The sequence below is a fragment of the Melopsittacus undulatus genome (genome assembly GCF_012275295.1).
Source record: "Melopsittacus undulatus isolate bMelUnd1 chromosome W unlocalized genomic scaffold, bMelUnd1.mat.Z SUPER_W_unloc_1, whole genome shotgun sequence".
In the NCBI taxonomy this organism is placed as follows: Eukaryota; Metazoa; Chordata; class Aves; order Psittaciformes; family Psittaculidae; genus Melopsittacus; species Melopsittacus undulatus.
This window is the reverse complement of record NW_022993942.1, coordinates 355,475-381,601: the sequence shown is the minus strand read 5'-3', so window position 1 is coordinate 381,601 and position 26,127 is coordinate 355,475. Positions and strand designations below refer to the sequence as shown.

General features: G+C 43.6%; 1 protein-coding gene across 2 annotated transcripts; it reads left to right on the top strand.

Moving 5' to 3' along the window:
* Positions 1-2,882: 2,882 nt before the first annotated feature.
* On the top strand, positions 2,883-20,724 carry LOC117438185 (zinc finger protein 367-like). 2 transcript variants are annotated; one of them, XM_034073657.1, is made up of 6 exons: positions 2,883-3,070; positions 3,214-3,554; positions 15,602-15,752; positions 16,677-16,766; positions 17,646-17,784; positions 18,334-20,724. In XM_034073657.1, the coding sequence occupies exons 2-6, from the start codon at positions 3,234-3,236 to the stop codon at positions 18,563-18,565; spliced, it is 933 nt and encodes a 310-aa protein (XP_033929548.1). In that variant the 5' UTR covers positions 2,883-3,070; positions 3,214-3,233; the 3' UTR covers positions 18,566-20,724. The 2 variants fall into 2 exon arrangements, with proteins under 2 accessions (XP_033929548.1, XP_033929547.1); XM_034073656.1 differs by having other exon boundaries at positions 16,647-16,766.
* The last annotated feature ends 5,403 nt before the right edge of the window (positions 20,725-26,127 follow it).

The following is a 26,127-nucleotide window of genomic DNA, read 5'->3' as shown; positions in this document are numbered from 1 at the left end:
ACTTAACAATGGACACTATTGCCCAGGTTATTCACAACTGTGAAACGTGCTGGAATTAAGCAAGCCAAGCAGTTAAAGCCTCTCGGATATGGAGGATGATGGCTGAAGTATAAATATGATGAGGCCTGGCAAATTGACTATATCACACTCCCACCAACTCACCAAGGCAAGCGCCTTGTGCTTACCATGGTGGAAGCAGCCACCGGATGGCTGGAAACATACGCTGTGCCCCACGCCACTGCCCGGAACACTATCCTGGGCCTTGAGAAACAGATTTTGTGGTGACACAGCAACCCAAAGAGAACTGAGTCAGACAGTGGGACTTATTTCTGGAATAACCTTATACACGCTTGGGCCAAAGAGCATGGCATTAAGTGGGAATATCACATCCCCTTACACACACCAGCCTCTGTGAAAATTAAACTCTGTAATGGATTGTTAAAAACTAGACTGAGAGCAATGGGTGGTGGGACTTTCAGCCATTGGGATACACATTTAGCAAAAGCCACCTGGTTGGTCAACACCAGAGGATCTGCCAACAGGGCTGGCCCAGCCCAATCGGAACTTTTACATACTGTAGAAGAGGATAAAGTTCCTGTGGTGCACATAAAGAATTTGCTGGGGAAGACAGTCTGGGTTATTCCTGCTTCAGGTAAAGGCAAACCCACTCATGAGATTGCTTTTGCTCAGGAACCTGGATATATTTGGTTGGGTAATGCAGAAAGTTGGGGAAGCCCAGTGTGTACCTCGAGGGGATTTGATTTTTGGGGAAAACACCCAATGAACTCAACTGTATGCTGTTGCCTACTATAGGACACTTTTACAGCCCATTAGCTACATGCCCATCTCTGCCGCTCTGGGCTTTGAAATGAAGATATGTACTCTCATGTTCATCAGCACTAAAATCATGGGAAAGCTGGCAGCAGCAGCAGAACTGTCCTCAGATCACAGTCAACTGATCCTGACTTCCCTCCAATCATCACCCCAACAAAGAATAAACTTTGATGAAACCAGAGGATCTTAGAAGTGATCCCTCCCTTTAGCCTTAGAACAACACTGATAACACACCAAGGTTTTCATTTGTTGCTAAGTAATGTTTACTCTCATCAAGGACTTTCTGAGTTATGCTCTGCCAAGGGAAGAGGGGCACAAGAAGCTGGGAGGAAGCAGACAGGACACCTGACCCAAACTAGCCAAAGAGGTATTTCATAGCACAGCACGTCATGCCCGGTATATAAAGTGGGGGGAGTTACCCAGGAGCCCCAGATCACTGCTCAGGTTGGGCTGGGTATTGGTCACTGGGTGGTGAGAAATTGCATTGTGCATCATTTGTGTTTATGATATTTTATTTTCCTTTTCCCCTTTATTTTTATAGTCTCTCTCCTTGTTATTTCCTTTTTCATTATTATTGTTGGTGGTAACAGTAGTGGTTTTGTGTTATACCTTAGTTACTGGACTGTTCTTATCTCAACCCACGGGATTTAGATTCTTTTGATTCTCCTCCCCATCCCTCTGGGAGCTGTGGAAGAAGGTCGGGGGGGGGGGGGGATTGAGAGAGCAGCTGTGTGGTTCTGGGTTATTGGTTGGCCTTAAACCATGACAATAACATAAATTGAGTACTGCTCTGTTTGATAAAGCCAAAGCCTTTCTATTTTTAAATATTTCTTAAGGATTTACTAAATTCTTACTTTGAGATTTAAAAATCATACAACCTATTTTTCAGGCTTTTATCAGATAAAGCCATATCAAATTATGCCACTATTTTCAGATTATTATTCTTTAACATCAAATTTTTTGTTGTTCACATGCAGGTCTTTCACTCAGTGGATCAATTAAAAGCTAATATGAATTCCACTTTCCTGTTTTTTGTTTGGTTGTGTTTTTTAATAGTAATTACTAAATAATAAAATGTATAACTTTTAAATCATTTGTGTTACAGGGTGGAATAATCATTTACTATTGCTCATGTAAACAGCGTGTGTTTGTCCTATGCAGGTGGTGTAGACGGCTATGTTATATTGACTGGGGTTTTGTTTTTTTTTGAAAAGCAAATCTCCTACTGTTTTAGTACCAGTATAGGGTGTTCTCAGCCGGTAACAGCCGACTTAAGTTGGGTCTTCCGGTCACATCAACAACCGAGATAGAAGGTTATAGTCTCAAACAGTGTTCATTCCACAAATTATATTGCAACTAGAGCCTTGCCTTTCACACCAATCATCCAATACATTTATGTGTTTATCACAATCACAAAACAGCATTACACTCATTGGACTACCTGTAAGTGTATGATCAAGCGATGGGACGGAGCTACAGGTTATTTTAAACGTGTGCGTAGAGGAGCAGAGCTGCCGACTCAAAATGGTTTATCACTGTTAGGCATTTCTCCGTACACTCCGGACCCCGCAGCGATATCCCGCAGAGAGGCAGCGGCTCTGAGCTCCCTACTCTGCTTCCTCACAGGACGCGACCACACACTTCTGCAACGTCCCACAACAGCCACTGTAATAACCGCGCCGCTGCAGCCTTTACAGCACCTGGTTTTGATTTCCCGCCGGAGCGCATCCACCAAGCGCTGTAACGGCGAAACAAAAACGCGCACAAACCTACCACAGACGAACAGGCCCATCAGGTTGTGCCTCCTCATAGAAAATGAGTTATAGTGAGGCAAAACACCCCTAGCACTCCACCAGCCCAATCAGTTTCGAATTTTACCAGTCGACCTGGTGCCTAGCCAATAAAGCAGCAGAAGTGAAGCCGAGTTCCATTCTGTCCCCGCCCACAGGGCAAAGTAGTTGGTAAGCGGTAACTGTTGCTCCGTGACGTCAGCACCTGGTTCAGTGATTGGTTACGCCCAGGCGCGAAATGTAACGCGGGAAATTCTCGGTTTCGGCCTTGGTTTTGCAACGCTAACTCTTCTTTTGGAGTCATCAGGACTGGGATTGTAAATGGGGATCAGCGTCACTTTAGAAAGGTGCGGGGAGATTGCAGCTGTCGCAGGTTTTGCGCCGGTAGTAGCTGAGAAAAGAGGGGTGAGGCACTAGGAGGAGCCGCCGTCTCCGGCAAAAACCAGGTAAAGCAGAGTGGTGGGGTGGGGGGCAATGGTGTTTGGCAAATGGTGGTGGTGGTTGCAGGATTTCTACAATTTTCCCGCTTTGGGAAAGAGCAGCTGAGTCATTAGGAGCTTCCCTTCTCCATTCCCTCTTTTCTGCGCAGGTGTCTGCAAAGAGGTGGCGATGGTGGAGAAGCCGCCGCCGGGTCTCCCGGTGACTTTTTACCAGGAGTCCCCGAATGGCGTACTGGTTTCTGTTATCAAAACCACCTCTGTCAAGCCGTTCTCCAGGGGCAGAGGTGAGGAGCTAACACTTCCCCCGCCCATCCTCATCAGTCCTGGCTTCAGCGACTTCATGGTTTACCCCTGGTGCTGGGGAGAGAATGCCCACAATGTGACCTTTAGCCCTCGTGGCTCCGCCATCCCTTCATTCGTCCAACAACCCCGTGGGGGACCAGCTAGAGCCTGCAGCAGAGAAGAAGAGGAGGCGAGTTGTAGCCTCAAGGTGAGTGTGGTCGGGACAGGCCAAGCAGCCGGGTGCGATGGGGTACAGCCCGCTGCCCCTATGCATGCATTCTGTAGTCAGTGGGGTGGTAAAGTGCCTTACTGTGGAAGGGCAAAGAGGTAAAGTTAAAAGCAACGCGCTGAGCATTCCTTCCTATTCTTGTCTATCTTCTCTTGGCCACTTGAAGTCGCTTCCGATGACACCGTGGTGCGCTCAACCGCGTGGGGGGGGGGGGGGGGGGGGGGGGGAAGAGCCGCCCCGAGAGGTGGAATGGGGGCGGAGCCAGATGCAGTAGTATGACTACCTGGCAACGGTCGGGCATCTATCTATGTGCTGATAATTGTCCAAAACATCAAAAGCATCCTAAAAACTCCTTGCCCCCAAAACAAAAAGCCCCACCCCCTAAAAAAAAAAAACAAACCCAAAGCCAAACCCTGAAAACCCCCAGTCCATAGAGCTCCCCACAAATCCCAATCATCAAACAAACAGTAAAACTGTCACCCTAAACTGCATGGGTCCCACTCCCCAAAGTAACCTAAACTAGACCCCCTGAAGATCCACTCTAAACAAAAAGCCCTAAATACAAGAAATCCCGAAACCTTTACCCTCTAAATGCTCACACTCCTTCCAAAAGCCCAAACCATACACAATGCCCCCAAACCCAGTAGCTCTCACACCCAAAACCCTTCCACCACCCCCCAACCAACCAACCAACCAAAAAAAAAAAAAACCCCAAACCAAACAAACCCAGAGCTTGAAAACCAGCCCCCTCAAAACTACACCCTCCTAAATCCAATGAACTCCCCATAAACCCCCAAACCCAACCGCTGCCTCCCAAGAATTTCGGAACTCACAAACCTGGTAAATCATATTTAAATCTTAAACCCCCACAAATTAAAACTTCCCCAACCCCTCCTGCCCCAAACGCTTCAACCCTGCCAAAACCTCAACAAAATATCTCACCCCCCTGTAAAAAGCATAAACTGATACATTTCCCCCCTCCCCCCCAAAACTTAGTGATCCCCAGTCCAATAAACCCACCTCTCTAAGCACAAAAGTTTCCCTCAACCACAGAACCAGAAAATCCCCAAAATGAGCTGAAAGAAAAAAGTTTCAACCTAGCCACTCCAAACCGGCAGAAGACAACCCCCTCAAAATGCACCACACAAAAAAGCATGTTAAACATTGAAACTTGAGGAAGCAACTATACTCCCCAAAACACCCCACATGGAAAAAGAATGTGCACCTCAGCCTCTTCAAGCCTAGGAAGGCAAACACTCCCCAAACTGTGCCACATGAAAAAGCTTGCCACTCCCACCTCTTCCTGTGCCCCCCCGTCCTTATGTTGGCATTCTGCCCTGTAAACTGCAACACAAAAAAGCGCACAAGCACAAAAAAGCACACCAACCCAAAAAAGCGTGCCAACCCAAACTCGAAGGAGGTATTCCCATCACAATGTGCCATGCTAAAAATAACCATACCAAATGAAGCCCTCCAAATCCAGAACATCAAACTCTCTCCCAAAAACACTCACAAAAAGGTGCTCCAAATCCAGCCTCTCAAAGTCCAAAGCAACAGCTTCCTCAAAAAGCACCATGGAAAAAAAGCCTGCTCCATCTCCCCCCAAAAAGGCAATACCCAAAAGAAAGTGCCAAACCCAGCCCCCACCCCAAACAGGTACCCCACCCCTAGAATGTGCCACGTAAAAAGATGTGCCCAGCTTCCTGAAAACAGAAGAGGTTGTGCCTCTCCCTAAAACACATCATAAGATAAGACATGGCAACTTCAGCCTCTCAAACAACAAGAAGGCACTCACCCTGCAAAACACACCACAAGAAAAAGCGTGCCAAATCCAGTGTCTGGAACCCCAAGAAAGGAACCTCAAGCCCAAAAATGCACCACATGAAAAAGTGTGCCCAAGACCAGCCACCTGAACCTTAAGAAGGCAAACCTCTCCCCAGAAATGTTCTACATGAGAAAGTGCACCAAATCCAGTCTCCTGAATGACAAAAAGGCAATTTTCTGCTCCAAAATGTGTCACAGGAAAAAGCACCCCAGCCCCTCAAACCCTAAGAAAGCAACCACTCCCAAAAATAAGCCATAGGAAAAGATGCTCCAGATATAGCCCCCCAGATCTTGAAAAGGCAACTTCCCACCCTAAAACACAACACACATAAAAGTGCATCAAACCTTGCTCTCTGAACCACAGGAAAGCAAACCCCCCCCCCAAACACATTGCACCCAAACCAAATCCACCAAACCCAGCACCTCAGACCACTGGACAAAAACATGTCAAGACAAAACCATGCCCAACAAAGCCCACTGAACCACCAAACAAAAAGATCCCCAAGATATGTTAAACCCACCCCTCCCCAACCACCGAACAAAAAAAAAATCCCCAAACATGCCTAAATAAAAGCATACCAAAACCAATAAACCTTGCTCCCCCCAAATGCACAAAACAAGAATGTGCAAAATCCACTCCTGACAAACCCAGAATGAAAAAACACCCAAAACATGCCAAAAGAGAAACAGCCTAAGCTAATCCAGTCACTGAACCAAAAAATACCCCACAGCACACAAAAAATGCTGAAAACTTGGCAAAACGTGGCCTCTCAAAACCACATCAAAACAAAAAACGTGCCAAATGTAGCCCTCCAACTATCAAACAACAAAAGAGAAAACAAACTACAAACCCAACTAAATACTAATACTGCAAATTTTCCAAACACAATATTAATCCCCCAAACATGCCAAAACGAAACTGTGCCTAACCCAGTGCTCCCAACCAGAAATCTGGAAAAAAAAACCTAAAATGCATTAGCACAAAAAATGCATCAAGCCTAGCACCTTCAGCCACCGAACCAAAAGTCTCTCAAAACATGATGAAACTCAAACATTCAAACCGAGCCCTCAGTCACAAAACCCCTAGAAAAACCTAAACCCAAGAAAACCATGTTAAAGCAAAGACATGCCAAACCCAGCCCCCACAACAACCAAACCACTCCCCAAAACCAGGCCAAAATAAGTAAAAGCCAAACCCAGCACCCCCCATTAACAAACACACATACACACAGAAAAGAAAAATCCCCTAACTGCCAAAACAAAAATGGGGGGGGAGAAAAAAACGCACCAAACAGCCTCCTGAGCCACCATACTGAAACAAGCCACTAAAACATACAAAAAAACTTAGCTGTCAAAATAATAAAAAAACTAAACACCAACCATTCAAAACCCCAAAACCCAATATTACCCCCAAAACCCTGCCCCCCAATGACTGATACAAAAACCCCTGAAACCATGCCAAATCATAAGTATCCCAAACCTAGGCCTCTCCTTCCACTAAAAGAACCCAAATCACACAAAAGCTAAAATGCACCAATCACCAACTAAATAAACCCCCATAAAGTGCTAGAATAAAATTTTGCTTAAAATACACCAAACCTAGCTCCTCAAACCACTGAACCACAAAAAAAACTAATATGCCAAATGAAAAATGTCCCTAAACAAAACCTAACCAAATCTATCCCCCTCAACAAGAACAATCCCCCCCCCCCAAAAAAAAAAGCACAAAACATGCTGAAACAAAAATATGCCAAATCTCCCAGAACCACTGAACCAAAAAACCTTGCAAACAGTGTCATCCAACACTAAGGGGACAGACAGATTCTTTTAGGGAACCTTGGCAGAATGATGATGGCACTAAATTGTAGAAAATTAAAGCTTTATTTTCTTATCAGTATATTATGATTATTATAGTAACTTATAATTTCTAGTCACCTGAACCCTCTGCAGGTCAGGTTAAATCTTGACACACTATTTCCTGTATCAAAATAACAATCATAAACTAGACTTGAAAATCATATAAAAGAACACAAGTCACTCAGTCCTCAGAGAAAGCAAATAATGGTGGGGGCATTTCTGGGCACTGGGGATTCATGTATATCACTGTCCAGCAGCAGTTCCAGTCCAAGTTCCACATTTAGGACTTGTAACTGCTTCCCTTTTCTGTGATGGGGTGTGGTGGGTTGAACTTGCCAGTATGCCAGGTGGCCACCAAAGCCTATCACTCCCCCTCAGCTGGACAAGGGAGAGAAAATATAACAAAAAGCTCATGGCTCAAGATAAGGACAGGGAGAGGTCATTCACCAATTACTGTCATGGGCAAAGCAGACTCAACTTGAGGAAAATTAATTTATTTATTTATTGCCAAACAAATCAGAGTAGAGTAATGAGAAATAAGACCAAATCATAGAACACCTTCCCTCCACCCCACTCCTCCCTTCTTCACAGGCTCAACTTCACTCCCTATTTTATTTACCTCCTCTCCCCAAGCAGCGCAGAGGGATGGGAAATAGGTGTTGTGGTTAGTTCATCTCACATTGTTTCTGCCAGTTCTTCCTTCTCAGGTGGAGGACTCCTCACACCAGCACCAAAAAAAGAAATAATCAACATACCCCCCCCTCCCCCCCCCCCAGGATTTAAGCCATCCATTGTGGTCTTGCAGTCGTGTGAGTTTGTGATGGGTTAACCTTGGTTGGGTGCTAGATGTCCACCAAACCACTTTATCACTCCCCCTCCTCAGCAGGACATGGGGAGAAAATAAGATAGAAAAGAACTTGTGGGTTAAGATAAAGGCAGGTTAATAAAGCAAAAGCAAAGGCTGTGCACAGACGCAAAGGAAAAAAAAAGATGTATTCTCTACTTCCCATCAGCAGGCAGTGTCCAGCCACTTCCCAGGAAGCAGGGCTTTAGTACAAGCAGCAGTTGCTCCAGAAGACAAATGTAATAACAAATGCCCCCCCCCCTCCCCTTTCTCTTAGCTTTTATTTCTGAGCAGAAGTCATATAGAATGGAATATCCCTTTGGTCAGTTTGGGTAAGCTGTCCTGGCTATGTCCCCTCCCAAGATCTTGCCCACCTCCAGTCTACTGACCTTTGGGGGTGGTGGTGGGGATGTTGGAGAAACAGCCTTGATGCTGTGACTTCCTTACATGCATGCAGTGTGGGGACCTTATTTCCTCCCACAGTATGTAGGGCTTTTGTTTGGACAGAACCAGGGCTATTAGCAGATCCAGCCAAGTGACTTCTGCTAAATTTATATTCCAGTGCTTCCATGCCCCGTTGCCCAATGCTCTCTCAACAGTCTTTAACAGTGCATTATATCTCTTAGTCTTTCCAGATGCTTGTGGGTGATAGGGGATGTGATACACCCATTCAATGCCATGTTTCTTTGCCCAGGAGTTTATGAGGTTATTTTGGAAATGTCTGAGTCAATTCTTTCTGGGGTACCATGTCACCACAAAATTTGCTTTTCAAGGCTTAGGGTGGTGTTTTGACCAGTAGCATGGTTTACAGGGTATGTTTCTAGCCAACCAGTACTTGCTTCCACCATGGTGAGTATGTAGCGCTTGCCTTGGCATGTTTGTGGCAGTAGTCCAATATAGTCAGTTTACCAGGCCTTGCCATATTGAAAACCCAGAAACCACCCTCTGTTCCAGGGATATTTTAATTCTGTGGCTTGCTTGATTGCAGCACATGTTTCTACATTGATGGGTGAGTTGTGCAGTAACCTCCATGGTCAGGTCCACTCTATGATCACAAGCCCATCTGTGTGTTGCATCTCTCCCTAGATGTTCTGATGTTTCATGGGCCATGGAGCTACATATATAGCTCACCCTTATGCTTCCAGTCCAGGTCCACCTGAGCCACTTCAGTTTTTGAAGCCATGTCTACCTGTTCATTGTTTCAATGTTCTTCAGTTGCATGACTTGGGCATGTAAGCATCTACATGGCATACCTTTAGAGTGATGTTTTCTCCCCAAGCAGCGATGTCTTGCCACAATGCCTAGATGGGTTTACCCCTCTGCTGCCAGTTGGTCTTCTTCCCCTGCTGTAGCCACCCCTATAGGGCATTTGCCACCATCCATGAATCAGCATATATAGAGAGAGTACTGGCCTCTTTTCTCATTCAGCAATCTCTAGAGCAACCTGGATGGCTTTCACTTCTGCAAACTGACTTGACTCACCTCTTTTAGTGGCTTCAGTGACTTGTCATGTGGGTTTCCACACAGCAACATTGCACTTCCAGTGATTTCATAAAACACAGTAGGAACTGACAGTTCCTATTATGAGCATAACACCTTTCATCTAATAATTCATGGTGCATGAGCCACCTCTTCAAGCAGTGCTCTAAAATTTCTGCCTTCTGGCCAGTCCATGATCTATTCCAGGATTCCTGGGCAGTTGGGTTTCCCCAGTTGAGCTCATTGTGTGATCACCACTACCGACTTACTCCATGTGATGCTGGTTGTGTGATGTGTAGAGAGGACATTTCCACCACTGTCACTGATTGGCTCATCTTTGGCCAGTGGTGGGTCCGTCTTGGCATTAGCTCTATCGAACATTGGGAAGCTTCTAGCAGTTTCCCAGAGAAGCCACCCCTGTAGCCCCCTCACTACCAAAACCTGTCATGCAAACCCAATACTCAGTTTTCTCACCAAGATTCTGTGATTCCTATGACATCATAAGTCAGCATACTTTGCATAGGATACCTCCTCCACCCAGGACATGGAAGAGCAGTATTTGCAGCCCTCCACGTGGACAGCAGCTTCCTCCATTCCCAGGCTATCCTGGCTAGGTAGCTGATTCCTGTCTGCTGAAAAGTGCAGCCCTTGCCTGGTATATACCACTGTGCTTCTGGCAATATCAGAGCACTGACTAATAAGCCTTTATAATTCCCTATAGACCTCAAGCTGATGGGTAGGTTTGAATAGCCACCAGCTTGCAGGGGTGACCGTCAGGGCTGCAGCCTAAGCATGAAGGCGAGCAGAGCAGGGAGCAGTCTGATAAATGGCAGTATGCAGACCTTCCCTCAAGAACTGGCCATGCATCTCCTAACATACTACTCCCTGTTTGCTTTCCAGGTCATTAGTATTCCCTAGGGGTCCGTTACATGCAGCTTCTCATGGCTTGAACTGGTTGTGGGGACTGCTGGCACCACCAAGTTCTTGCCTGCCCCTATCGTGAGACTTACTACCAGCTGGCTGGTCCCTCATGCACACAGCCCAAGGGTGTCGGGCCCTGAAACCTCCTCAGACACCCCCAGGGACCTCAGAAGCCCCAAACTCTTAGCACATGGCAACTGCTGCTGCTGCTAGTGCCAGTTTCCCGCAGGTTGAACTGGCTGTGGGGACAGCTGTTGACTGGAGCAGTTTGTGAAGGACTGATTATATCCTTTGGGAGGGACCCTGAAGCATGGAATCAGACTCTACAACTCAGAGTTATAAAGCAGGTATGTTTATTATGGCACCAGGTGCAAGGGGGATTGCTCCTCCTAACTTGCACACCAAGGGGTTAAGCAAGCAGATATTTATTACACACAAACATTCATTAGGCTCCTGAGAGAGTGGCAGGGATATTACAATTAGTTTAGGTACTCGTTATCCTCCCTTTTGGTGCTTGCGCACTGCCCTCCGACGGTCGTGGGCAGGGGTCTTCAAGATGAAGTAAGCTGTCTTCCTCACAGTGTACTTTTCACTTTTGGCACAGTTGGAAGCCCCAGTAATCACAAAACTAGCTGAAACCAGCCATATCTGTAAGTTTCTGATAGCTGGCAAAGATTTAGGAAAGTGGGACCTTCGTACAAAATTTATTGCAAGCAGAACAGGATGGGCAGACAAGGAGTATCCTAAGCTAGCAGATGTTCAGGAGTCACTCTCTCCAAACTAACTGATAATTAGAAGGATGGTAAGAAATAATTCACTCAGAAGAATGGAAAGAAATAATTCACTCTTGTTAGTAAGACTACTAAATCCTGTTATCACACCACAGGCTCACAACACATTGTTCTCTTAGACTTAAGTTAAAAGTATCTTAACCCTATGTTTTCCAGGCACTTGCTTTCCTTATATCAACCCCATGCTGGAGCAGGGGAACAATGTGAAGGGGAAAGCAGTCTCTCTGTCTTTATCTCAACTCATCTTATTTTCTCCCCCTATCTTGCTTCTTGCTGAAGAGGGGGAGTCAGTTGCTTGGAGGGCACCTGGTGGCCAGCCAAGGGTAACCAACCACAATGAAAGAAAAAAAAGAGGGGGACAAAAACCCCAACCAACAACACCCACCCCTACAAAAATAAAAAAAAAAACAAACAAAAAAAAACAGTTGCCCCAAAAGCCTGGAATGGAAAAAAAAATGAAAAAAACAAACACTCCAAAAGCCTGGTAGTAAACAAAAACAAACCCAAACCAGTTGATGCAAAACTCTGTAACCAAAAGAAAAAAACAGGTGACTCAAAAGGCCAGGAAAAAAAAAAAAACCACCAGGTGCCCCAAAAGCCAGGAAACAAAAGAACCCCCCCAACCCCTACAACTCAAAGGTTGGAACAAAAAAAAAAAAATCAAAAAACCCCACAGCCGTGTACAACTTAAAAGCCTGGAACCCAACCCCCAAAAAAATAACCCAGGCAACCAAGAAGCATGGAATCAAACAACATCAAGATGCCAGACAGTAAAAATAACCCAACCAATAAAAAAAATAAACACACACACAAAAAAAAAAGCACAAAAACACTTGCAACCCAAAACACTGGAATCAAACACCACAAACAATCCAAGAACCCAGAAAGAATAAAACCGCCAACAACCAAAGACCCCAGAATAAAAAAAAATCTTCATATGACCCAAAAACCAGGAACAAAAATAAAAAACTCCAGACCAACCTGGAAACACAAAAACTCACAACAAAAAAAAAAAATCCCCAGCAGCCCAAAGCCATGGAATGAAAAAAATCCCTCATGACCCAAAACCAATGGAATAAAAAAAATTCCAGACAACTCAAGACCCTGAAGTGGAAAAAAAATCCCAAACCCGATCATAGAATCCTAGAATAGTTAGGATTGGAAAGGACCTCAAGATCATCTAGTTCCAACCCCCCTGCCATGGGCAGGGACACCTCACACTAAACCATATCACCCAAGGCTTCATCCAACCTGGTCTTGAATACCGCCAGGGATGGAGCATTCACTACCTCCCTGGGCAACACATTCCAGTACCTCACCACCCTAACAGTAAAGAATTTCTTCCTTATATCCAGTCTAAACCTCTGCTGTTTAAGATTCAACCCGTTACCCCTTGTCCTATCACTACAGTCCCTAATGAATAGTCCCTCCCCAGCATCCATATAGGCCCCCTTCAGATACTGGAAGGCTGCTATGAAGTCTCCACGCAGCCTTCTCTTCTCCAGGCTGAACAGCTCCAACTTTCTCAGCCTGTCTTCATATGGGAGGTGCTCCAGTCCCCTGATCATCCTCGTGGCCTCCTCTGGACTTGTTCTAACAGCTCCATGTCCTTTTTATGTTGAGGACACCAGAACTGAACACAGTACTCCAAGTGAGGTATCACGAGAGCAGAGTAGAGAGGCAGGATCACCTCCTTTGACCTGCTGGTCACGCACCTCTTGATGCAACCCAGGATACGGTTGGCTTTCTGAGCTGTGAGTGCACACTGCTGGCTCATGTTCATTTTCTCATTGACTAACACCCCCAAGTCCTTCTCCGCAGGACTACCATGAATTTCCTTTTTGCCCAACCTGTAGCTGTGCCTGGGATTGCTCCGACCCAGGTGTAGGACCTTGCACTTGGCATGGTTAAACTTCATGAGGTTGGCATCAGCCCACCTCAGAAGTGTGTCAAGGTCCCTCTGAATGGCATTCCTTCCCTCCAGCGTATCAACCGAACCACACAGCTTGGTGTCTTCGGCAAACTTGCTGAGGGCACACTCAATCCCATTGTCCATGTCAGCAACAAAGATGCTAAACAAGACCGGTCCCAACATCGATCCCTGAGGGACACCACTCGTTACTGATCTCCAGCCAGACATTGAACTGTTGACCACAACTCTTTGAGTGCGACCATCCAGCCAGTTCTTTATCCACCGAGTGGTCCACCTGTCAAATTGATGACACTCCAATTTAGAGACAAGGATGTCATGTGGGACAGTGTCGAATGCTTTGCACAAGTCCAGGTAGATGACGTCAACTGCTCCACCCCTGTCCATCACTTTTGTAGCCCCGTCATAGAAGGCCACCACATTGGTCAGGCAGGATTTTCCCCTAGTAAAGCCATGCTGGCTGTCACCAAGCACCTTGTTGTTTTTCATGTGCTCTAGCATGCCTTCCAAGGGAATCTGATCCCACATTTTGCCAGGCACAGAGGTGAGACTGACTGGTCTGTAATTCCCCAGGTCATCCATTTTCCCCTTCTTGAAAATGGGGGTTATATTTCCCTTTTTCCAGTCGTCAGGAACTTCACCTGACTGCCAGGATTTTTCAAATATGATGGCCAGTGGCTTTTCAACTTCATTTGCCAGCTCCTTCAGGACCCGTGCATGGATTTCATCAGGTCCCATGGACTTGTGTACATTCAGGTTCTTAAGATGGTCTCGAACCAGATCCTCATGTACAGTGGGCCCAAGGTCTAGGTTTTCACAGTCCCTGCGTCCACCCTCCAAGACTCGGGTGCTGCGGTCAGAGCCTTTGCCAGTGAAGACCGAGGCAAAGAAGCCATTCAGAACCTCAGCCTTCTCCAAATCCTGTGTAGCCAGTTCTCCCAAAAGCTTCCGGAGGGGGCCTACGTTGTCCTTAGTCTGTTTTTTAGCTGCTACATACCTATAAAATCCCTTCCTATTATCTTTAACATCCCTTGCCAAGTTTAGCTCCAGTTGGGCCTTAGCTTTCCTAACTTGGTCCCTAACTACCCTGACAACATCCCTGTATTCATCCCAGGCCACCTGTCCTTGTTTCCACCTTTTATAAGCCTCTTTTTTCTTGTGAATTTTTCTCAGCAGCTCCTTATCCATCCAAGGAGGTCTCCTGGCTCTCCTGCTGCACTTCCTTCTGGTCGGGATGCAACACTCCTGAGCCTGTAGCAGGTGATCCTTGAATATTAACCAAGAGCCTTGGGCCCCTCTGCCCTCTAGGGCTATATCCCATGGAACCCTGCTAAGCAGGTTCCTGAAGAGCCCAAAGTCTGCTCTCTTGAAGTCCAGGGCAGTGAGCTTACTGCACGCTCTTCTCATTGTCTTGAGGACCTCGAATTCGACCATCTTGTGATCACTGCATCCAAGACTTCCCTGGAGAGTCACATATGTACACATCCCCACCCTCTACCTAATCCTGACACACCCCACACCCACAACTTACTTCATGTACCCCAGAGTGTCTTTTTTTTTCCCTTCTTTTTTATAAAAATACTTGTGGTTTACTATGTATTATTTTAGCAGATCTTTCAATTTTCTTGAGCTTATGTAAGAATATTGTGTGTGTTCTTGCTTGTGGGTCTTGTTGTGGGTTGGTTTGTTTGGTGGAGGGGGTATGTATTTTGCTAAACAGCTTACATGGAAAAGTATGACACCTTGTCTGGTTTCAGCTAGGACAGAATTTTTGTCCTAGTGGCTGGTACAGTGCTGTGTTTTGACTTTAGTCTGAGAATAATGTTGATAAAGCACTGATGTTTTAATTCTTGCTAAGTAGTGCTTACACTGAACATGGACTTTTCAGTCTCTCATGCTCTTCTAGTGAGGAGGTGCATGGGAAGCTGGGAGGAAGCAGAGACAGGACACCTGACACAAACAAGGCAAAGGGATATTCCATACCACAGCATGTCATGGCCAGTATAGAAACTGGGGGGAGTTAGCTGGGAGGGGCCAATTGCTGCTCAGGACAGGCTGAGCATTGGTCAATGGGCAGTAAGCATCAGTATTGTGCAGTCTTGTTTTTTGGTTGGGTTTTTTTTTTTTCTCTCTCTCTCGTTGCTATTTCCCTTTTCATTAATATCATTAGTATTAGTATTGTATTATGCTATACTTTATTTCAATTATTAAACTGTTCTTATCTCAACACATGGGTTTTAGCTTTTTTATAAATCTCCTCCCCATCCCACTGGGGGGGATGTGGTGTGAGCAAGCGAACATGAGTGAGCACTTCGTTGTACTTAGTTGTCAGCTGGGTTAAACCACAACATACTTCAGTTTCTTAATTATTTTAATACAGGATGGGAGAAGACGTGGCCGACCAAGAGCAGACACAGTTCGTGACCTAATTAATGAAGGAGAGCATTCTTCTAGCAGAATACGCTGCAATATCTGCAACAGGGTGTTTCCACGAGAGAAATCACTACAGGCACACAAACGAACTCATACTGGTAAGTGAAGAGATTAAAAGGAAGATGGGAGTAGCTGACAAACACTTATGAAGGAGTTGGGAAAGCAAAAAACCCCAACAAACAATTCAATCTGTTAATATTTTGGTTTAATTATTTAATTCTTAGATTAATTATACTTTTCTCTCTGGGCTTGTTAGTGCAATCAAAAGAAAGTCTTTCTGTAGCTGTTTTTGTTGCAGGGTAACTAACAGTAATTTGGGCTTTAATAGAAAAGACATATAGGGTAAACATTTTATCTGCTGTTGTTGGACTTCCTTAATAAGAGGAAAAAAATTCCTGAGCTTGGGGTTCTGTACATGGTAGTATTTTTCATCCTGACTGCCTCTTCTCTGACATCTGTTTCCTTCTTTGTTTGTGTAGTTTTTATGCAGTAATTGAATCATACAATCATTTAGGTTGGAAAAGACCCCTAAGACTGAGTCCAACTGTAAACCTAACACTACCATGTCCACCACTATGGAGATTCAACCACTTCCCTGGGCAGCCTGTTTCAGTACTTGATAACCCTTAAAGTGAATAAATTTTTCCCAATATCTAGTCTAAACCTCCCCTTGCACAACTTGAGGCCATTTCCTTTTGTCCTACTGCTTGTTACTTGGGAGAAGAGACCAACACCTGTATTATCCAGTAGCATTTAATGCATACTTTAAACATCCATTCAGCATAAAATGCTGGCATGTTATCTGCTGTCCAATGCACTAAGTTTGAGTGCATAAAAGGAGAGCTTGCTTGTGTAAGCAGGCAAGGAACACCACTAGATAGTACAACTCTTCTATATTCAGCTTTCATAAATCTATGTGGTTGTGGGTTTGGGTTGGAGGGGTTGGTTTTTTTTTTGGGATTTCTGGGTGTTGTTTTGTTTTGGTTTTAAAGGTGAAAGACCTTATTTGTGTGACTACCCAGACTGCGGGAAAGCCTTTGTTCAGAGTGGGCAACTCAAAACTCACCAGCGTCTTCACACAGGGGAAAAGCCTTTCATCTGCTCAGAGAATGGTAAGGCTTCAGAGAATAACTTAACTGCAGTCTGTAACTAAGTACCACACAGCTGCTCACTCACCTGCCCTGCCCTGCCTCCCCCACACCTGATGGGATGGGAAAAAGAATCAGGAGGTAAAACCTGTGGGTTGAGATAAGTACAGTTTAATAACTGTAATAAAGTAAAAAATAATAACAATAACAGTAATGATAACCAACAGGAAAGAGAGAGGAATAATACTCAAGAAACATAAGTGATGCTCACCACCCACTGACCAATGCCCAGCCTGTCAGTCTCTGAGCAGCAATCAGTGGCTCCCAGGTAACTCCCCTCCAGTTTATATACTGAGTGTAATATCCTATGATATGGAATATCCCTTTGGCTAGTTTGGATCAGCTGTCCTGACTATGCTCCCTCACAGCTTCTTGTGCACCTGGTCAGTAGCAGAGCATGAGAAACTGAAAAGTCCTAGTTCAGGGTAAGCACTACTTAGCAACAACTAAAACATCAGTGCTTTATCAACATTATTTTGGCACTGTAATCCAAAACACAGCATTGTACCAGCCACTGGGAAGAAAATTAACTATCCCAGCTTTGGATCTTAATTTTCGAGGAGCATCTAGGGAAGGAAGAAGCCACACAGAATCATGCAACTTAGATAGAAGGATTGCATGCTTGATTTTTGTAAGCCAGGTTATCAGTAATTGTATCAGTCGATACCAATGCGTAAAATGATTAGGTATGTTGTGGGCCTTGCAACTATTGTGCTGTTTTCAACTGGATCCAGGTTTTTGTGGAGTAAAGAAGGTTGGATTCATCCCATGGCTGTTATGCTAACTTGTCAGTTGACTGCTTTCCTTAATGTGTTTTCTCTTGGCATTTTGTGGATTTTTAAGGGTGTTTAAGCAGATTCACACATGCAAACCGTCATTGCCCCAAACACCCATATGCCCGGCTGAAGAGGGAAGAACTCACAGTCAGACTGAGTGAAAAACAGAAGGCTGACAATAAAGCTGCAGCTGAGTGGCTAGCGAAGTAAGTTTCCTTATGGTGTGATCTCTAAATTTATAACGCAGAGTGGCCTGAGAAAGTGTTTTATTCTTAGGAGGGGAAAAAAAAGGAAAGAAAAACAATAAACAAAACCCAGCTCTTCCTTTAGTATGATTCAACCCAGCCTCGCCTTTTGTTTAAGTACTGACTCCTGGTTAAGGCAAAGTTCTTCATGAAGCTTTCTTGTCTGTTTTTCCTTCTCTACTTAAATGCTTCACTTTGCTACAGTCATTACTGCTGGATTTGCATCTATGTGAGGAGCAACAATGTACGGGGAGAGCTGACTGGGGGTAATACCATGTATTATAGCTGTGTGAAAGATCCGATATCCCTTGGGCACTTTTGCACTTTAAATGCTCAATAAAAGAGGCTTCTGATAGCTTAAATAGTGCCATAAAAGGATTGAAAGAGAAAAAAGAAATGCAGTGATTAGTCATGTGCAAGGCAATACTTGGAAGGTCTGCTAGCTTTGAATAGTAGTTCTTCCATAAACTGTACATAATTTAAAAACATTCTCCACCTCTGGTGTTGTAGATACTGGGAGACTAGAGAACAGCATGCTCCCACTTTGAAAAGTAAAACAATCCAGAAAATGGATCAGGAACAGAAGGACCAGATGGGATTTCTTCAGTCTAATGAAGAGGATGATGAAGATAAAAATAACGCTCATTCAACAGCTCGACGCAGCCTCCAGGAGCAGCGTGAACACATGCATGGTGCATTGGCTCTTATTGAGCTTGCAAACCTAGCTGTGGCACCCCTGTGACAGTAGCATAGGAATGGAGTCTGCCTTTATGAAATGGTGGTACTTGGTGGTCCTTAACCAGTCAGATCCTGGGCACCTTATTTATTTGTCATAGGCTGCTGTTCTGTAGAATTTATAGTGATTGCTGTTGCCCCATAATATGGGGTGAGAGAGTTGCACTTTTTGTAAGGTAAAAGACAAATGTAAAGTTTAAGTATCTTGTAAATATGGAACCACATAATGCAGGGTGGACAAACTTCATGTTGTGAGAAGCTAGAATTTTGCAAGGTTAACTCATTATTTGAAACTGTTTTCACAGAAAGCACAGTTTGTGGTTAGCAGAATGGTACACATGTCCAAAGAAGTCTGATAAACGGAAAGTATTTATCTCACTGTTTAAGCAAAACTATATTAAGTGGTAGGTCTGAAGATACTGTAAGCAGCAATGGAATCAAGTTTTCTAATGTTGGTATATTTTTGCCTGTAATAACTAAGGCAGAAGATAACTTGTAGAAGGGAAGAAACTGCTTCATGCAGGAAGTTGTAAGATCAGGATCTTCACTGCAACTGTTCAAGTTATGTGTCATGGTTTAGGGACAATATGAGACTTGACTTTGCTGTTTTGTGGGATTTTTTAATTTGATCTCAGCAGAATCTTTTGGTTTGAGTAGTACAAGTTATTCCTAATGTATGATGTTAGGAACTTTTGCACATTGTTGTGTTTATCTGAAAATGATTAGTCTTGCAAAGGCTAGACAGAGGTAAACAATTGGTAATATTTTTTAGATATTTTTGGACCCTTTAATGATTTGGCACTTGCTTTTGTTAATAAAGGGGGTATTGACGGGATGGTATTGATTTGTACTAAGCTATTTTAAATCTCCTGTTAGCAAACACTGAGTTATAAAATATTGCTCTTATATGATTATTATCAAATAGGAGCCTTCATACTCGCTGTGCATAAAGGATAACATGCCAGTCTTGTGTTCACTAACTGTAGCACAGCTATCAATTAAACATGTCAAAAAAAAGTATTCACTATATAACCAGAAAATGGGCTTCCAAAGGTAATTTTGAGTATGTTAACTGTGTGATTTCATATATTTCCCAAATAAATGAAGGTACCGAACACTGCCTAGTGCTCTAAAATGCAGATAAAAAACATTTAGCAGTACATTTTATCACCTCATGAGTCTTGTGTACTTTCAAATACCATTGTCTCATGGTGATTTCTTTCTGTATTTTTCTTGGAAGGCAACCAGAGATCCATAATATGCTACAGAAATTTTGTTTCCAAATTGGATAAACTCTTTGGTTGAGCTACTACTTTAGGGGATGTTAATAAGTTATATTTACTGACCCACTTGCTCCTAACTCCTCCCTCTCATTGAAGGTCAGGAAATTCAGATAAGAATTCAGACTTTCCCTCTTTCTTAAGTGAGAAGAAAAAAAATTGTTCAGTTACTTGATATAGACTGACTAGCTGCATAGAGCTGTTTCAGAAAAGTAGTAATTCTACAGTGGAAACTGCAATTGTTGGGTTATGTTCTCTAATAATTGATACCTGTTGTGGTAGAAATTGTATTAAATCAGTTTGTTTAAAATAATGTATTAATGCACTCCAGTTTTTGTCTTTTGGACTTATTGAAATGAAACACTTTATAGTCATTTCAGGCTTCTTAGGCTATGTTAAACTACCTAGCAATTCATGGCTGTGGGTTTAGAATCTTTCAGTTACATGCTTTTGACTGTTCTCTTGGCTGCATACCAATAGTCTGATCTCAAAATGTGCCTTGTGCATGAATTTCTTGTACTTGTGATTCATAACTTGAAATTGCTTGAGTGGTATTTCACAGGGCACAAGACTAATCACCAGCCAGTTGCAGATCCAAGTCATAACTTAATTCCATAGAACTGATTTTCCCAATCATCTGTAGTGCTTTTGACAACTTGTAAAATACTTCTTTCAGTATGACAAGTAGAATTTTATGTAGCTGTAGAAAAATTTCAGACAGCTCAAGTACTTGTGTGTAAGTAACAGTTTTTGGGTAAAATAACAAGTAGAATAACTGAGGTGGAAGACTGCTTTTGTTTTTATTAAAAAGTGATTGCATGCAAGAAATACTGGTGTGTTCTAAGCTTTATAAGGTTAAGCTGTAGTTTGGCATGATTTAACAGCAGAAGAGTAAATGTGCTGCATTTTAATATGTTCTTTGAATAAAAAAATGATTTAACTTTAAGTTTTAGTTTACATGTGTGTAATGTTGGGGAATTTTTATTGTAACCTTTGAGGTGAATTAAACACATTTGAGATTAAATATAAAAAGATTTAATGAACAATGCATTTGACAGTCCTACTGCCATAAATGGACCTACAAGGAGTCTGCAAAGGTGCATCAGGAGAAGATTACTTATATTCACTTGCACCTGCACCGGTTATGTGAGAGTTGGCATAGGGTGCCTTATCCAGCCTTGGGTTCATGCCTTAGCCCAGCTCTGCTGCCCAAAGGTGAGCACTTGCATTCCAGGATTGCTACAAGAGGACAAAGCTGTGGCTCTTTCTTATCACCTAGGGAAATGTCTCTGCCATTCCTGCTTCCAGCCACTTTAAAACCTTCTGCAGTTGGTCTTTCTTATCCTCCATGCCAAATCATTCCTTGATCACAAATTACTACTGATGATCAGTTAAAATTTGAATTTCCCCTTCATTGGTGTTTGGTAATTCTTAATCCTTCTCTTCCTCATTGCTATCATTCTGACATTTCACAGATCACATAGGTGTTTATGTATCCTGTTTGTTGAAATTTGACATAAGTTAACCTTAAATACATCGTCCCTATTCTCCTGTTATAGAGGTAAACTGAGAATTTAATTTTTCTACATAATGACTTTGATACCAAAAGTGCAGGGTCTCCGAAAAGACCTTCTTTTTGATATTCTGTCACCGTTACATTATTGTTATCTTTTTCCTGACAAGCAATTGTTTTGCTAATTTCTGAAAGTGAAAACGTTATTATTCTCAGAAGTCACAATTGCTTATTGTGGAAAGAGAATCAAAACTAGACAAATTTGAAGAATTTAGTAGGTCCTATTTCCTACATATGCCAAGCACAGGCTGCTGAGCCTGCCCTTTTTCCCTGGATGTCTCTCTGATAACAGGGAGGCCATCCCTCACATCAAGGTCTAGCCTCACATCACCTATCTAGCCCTTCCAGATAACTCCCTCCAGTTTCCCCTTGGCTAGTTCTTGATGCAGCTTTTATCTATAGTGTGGTGGATTGACCTTGGTTGGCTGCCAGACACTCAACTGCTCTCTCATTCTCCTTCCTCGTTAGGACAAAGGGGAGAAATTAAGATGGAGAAGCTTGTGGGTTGAACTAGGCACAGGGCATTCACTTACCAATTACCATCCCAGGCAAAACAGATTGGAGCTGGGAAAAAAAGTTTTATTTATTGACAATTAAAAATGGAGTAGGATGGTAAAAATCAAAACCACCTTCCTGCCTCCTCCCACTTTTTCCCAGGTTCAAATTTACTCCTTCATTCCTGACTCTTCGCTCCCCCCCTCCCCCATGGTGCAGGGGTAATGGGGGTTGTGTTCAGTCCATAACAGTTAATCTCTGCTGCTCCTTCCTCCTCACACTGTTCCCCTGCTTAAGCATGGGCTCTCCATGGGCTGCAGATTTTTCAGAAAATTTCCAACTGTTCCACAGTGGGAGGTCCTCCATGGGCTTCAGGAGTATCCTGGGTTTAGCAGTAGCAGTAATTTTTCTCCTTAGTAACTGGTGCAGTGCTGTGTTTTCACCTTTAGCCTGAGAACAACACTGATAACAATGAAGTTTTTAATTGTTGCTAAGTAATGTTTATTCACAGAATCATAGAATCATAGAATAGTTAGGGTTGGAAAGGATCATAAGATCATCTAGTTTCAAACCGCTGCCATGGGGCAGGGACACCTCACACTAAATTCCGATCAAGGACTTTTCAATCTCATGCTCTGCCAGTGCGGAGGAGCATGGGAAGCTGGGAGGAAGCAGAGATAGGACACCTGACCCAAACTAGCCAAAGGGTTATTCCATACCACAGCACATTATGCCAATTATATAAACTGGTGGGAGCACTGTTGTTTAAGCCCGGCTGGTAACTTAGAACCACGCAGTCACTCACTCACTCTCCCTCCCTTCCTCCTCCCCCCGCTCCTGGAGAGATGGGGAGGAGAATCAAAAGAATGTAACTCCCACAGGTTGAGACAAGAACAGTCCAGTAACTAAGGTATAACACAAAACCACTACTGCTACCACCAATAATAATAATAAGGGAAATAACAAGGGGAGAGAATATAATTGCTCACCACCTGCCGACCAATACCCAGCATGACCTGAGCACCTATCTAGCCCTTCCAGATAACTCCCTCCAGTTTCCCCTTGGCTAGTTTGAGTCAGGTGTCCTGACTCTGCTTTTTGTGCCGCTCCTCATTGGCAGAGCATGAGACTAAAAGCCCTTGACTGGAGTAAACATTACTTAGCAACAACTAAAAACATCAGTGTTACCAGTGTTGCTCCCAGGCTGAAAGCCACTGAAACACAGCACTGCACCAGCTACTAAGAAGGAGAAAAATGACTGCTACTTCTGAACCCAGGACAGTATCTACCCCTTATTATACCATTCACATCATGCTCAGATCCCACATTTTTCAATATACCATCACTCATCTCATATACATGTATATATATATGTATACATCCACACATACACAAAGAGAGAGATCATTCCTTAGTGCATGGACCAATCCCTATAAAGCTGCTGAGTTTATCTGGTCCATGATGTCGGGCTCCATCTCTTGTAACAGTCTTTCAGAGTAGGAGAGATGGTGTTTAGCATTGGATTGTTGCCTGCTGATGGCACCATTGGAACTCGTCTGGTCACTGCTGAGCTCATCTGGTTTCATCAAAGCTCATTCTTTGTTGGGATGATGATCAGAGGGAAGTCAGGGCCAGTCACTGGTGACCTGAGGACATCAAGTTGGTGGGCTATAAAAGTGCTACATAGCAGGCAACAGTATATAATTGAGTTCATTAGCTGTTTTCCCCTAAAATCAAATCCTCTTGAGGTATACGTCAGACTTTCCCATCTTCCCACATTACTCACCAAGTATATCTGCATCCCTGAGCAAAAGCAATCCCATGAGTGGGTTTGCCTTTACCTGAAGCAGGAATAACCCAGACTGTCTTCCCCAGCAAATTCTTTATGTGCACCACAGGAACTTTATCCCCTTCTACAGTATATAAAAGTTGCGATTGGGCTGGGCCAGCCCTGTTGGCAGATCCTCTGGTGTTGACCAACCAGGTGGCTTTTGTTAAATGTGTATCCCAATGGCTGAAAGTCCCACCACCCATTGCTCTCAGTGTAGTATTTAACAATCCATTACAGAGTTTAATTTTCACAGAGGCTGGTGCGTGTTAGAGAATGTGTTATTCCCACTCAATGCCATGCTCTTTGCCCCAAGCGTCTATAAGGTTGTGTTGATGCAGGAGTCACGGACAATGCTGAGACGATCAATGTGATCAAACGATTGCCAAACTTTATTCGGATACAGAGCTCCTTTTATACCCACACATTCTTAGGTTTCTCATGTCATCGCCTTGGATACTGAGCTTCAATTGGCTAATCTAGAGGTTACTAAAGTTTACAAAGCTAAGCTAATAATATGTTATAATTGTGGTTAAATACCTTGCTCTAAAAATACCATGGGAAACTACAACCTTGGCAGAAATCATTCTCTGCACATCCTCAGTGGAAAATTACAGAGACATAACAAGACAATTGACCTTGCTTATGCCTGCCAAAAATCTTTCTACTTTACAGTAACAAGGCTCAGGGTATTGGGATCTCTCACTATGTGGCCTTGGTTCTTTAAGAATTCCCACAAATCCCCCTTCTTGTTCTTGAGCGATCCAGGTACCCTTTACAGCTTTTTCTATAATACGTTGTATACATTGTAAGATACAAGGAATAATCATTAAAAGTAAGATGACAAAACAAGGGAGGTGGAGTTCTGTCCTGAATAATTGAAATATACACAATAATCCATTTTTACCGATCCCAACAACTCAATTTCTTGAGGTTCTAGACCCCTTTGCGGAAGATCTACAGTCCACCCATCCCAATTATCTGTCATGTTTTGACCTTGGAGCTGTAAAGGCTTGGCTGGTTCAGGGATTGGCCAAGTTTCGAGCGGGACACCACCCAGGCACATTGAAAAAGGATTGCTTGGAGACACAGTAGCTAAGCAAATAGAGTCCTGGCCCGTCATGTTAGCCAGAGTTATCCAAACATTGGTCTTTGGTTATGATGGGAGCCAAAAGGCATAATCTACATTCAACATGATCGCAAAAATACTTATTATTAACAAGACACACATTACTGTTCTAGCTGAGTTTAAAGCCGATCTGCTTGACTGTTTCTCTCTGACTTCTGTAACCACAGCTTAACCCACTTTGCTGGTATCCACCTTGGCCCAGCCTCTGTTGAAACACAAATATAACCACGTCCAGTCATTATTACTTCCACTGGTCCCTTCCATACACCTGTACTTAACTCTCTATATTGGATCTGTGCACCTGTAGTCTTAATACAGCCTGATGCCAAAGTATTACCATGAACAACTATTGGTAGCTCTAAGCGGTTTCCAGTAAGTCGCAAAAAATTCATGGTATACACTACCTTTGCTAAACGCTCCCCTGGGGGACTAGGGGCTCCCCCTTTTTGTTTTACTAAAAGTTTTTTACAATTTGGTGTGTCTGCTTTATCACTGCTTGACTTGTGTAACATAACCACCCACTACTCTAGGCAGCATTATTTCAGTAAGATTAGTCTGATTTGAAGTCACTTGAACCTTTATAACATGTGGCATAACAGTGAATCCTACACACCATGTAACAGGTCGGAATATTGGGGATTTAACAGATGTGCCCAGTATACTTGTTCGTTACCCATGGTCACACATAATAGAACAGATATTACAAAGATTTCTGTCATTGCCATTTCTTTATGTTGTTGAGTTCTGGGGCTTTATATGTTTCTCTGGCAGTCAGTATGGTCCTGTCGATAGCTGTACACAGCTGTATCCTTGACCCCCATGTCATCAATGGCACTGGTCCTTTCCACTTGTTATCATGTAGGTCTTTATATAGAGCCAGTGGTTTGGGCAAGGAATTGTCCATCAGATGTCACAATTGCTGTATTGCAGAAAGAGAATCAAAACTAGACAAATTTAAAGAATTTAGTAGGTCCTATCTCCTACATATGCCAACCACAGGCTGCTGGGCCTGCCCTTTTTCTCCTGGATGGCTCTCTGATAACAGGGGAGGCCATCCCTCACATCAAGGTCTGGAATGGCATGTGTCCCCACTGCTCCATGCCTGCTGGGTTGCAGCCAGCAGCGGAGCTAAAGGTTCTTCTTGGTGGCAAACACAGAGGTCAACCCAGTCTTGCCCTTGACTGTGGTAGTAGGCATTTGGTCAACATCAGTCCTTGCACCCTGTTGTCGGTGCAGAGTTTCACCTGCTGCATCCAGTAACAAG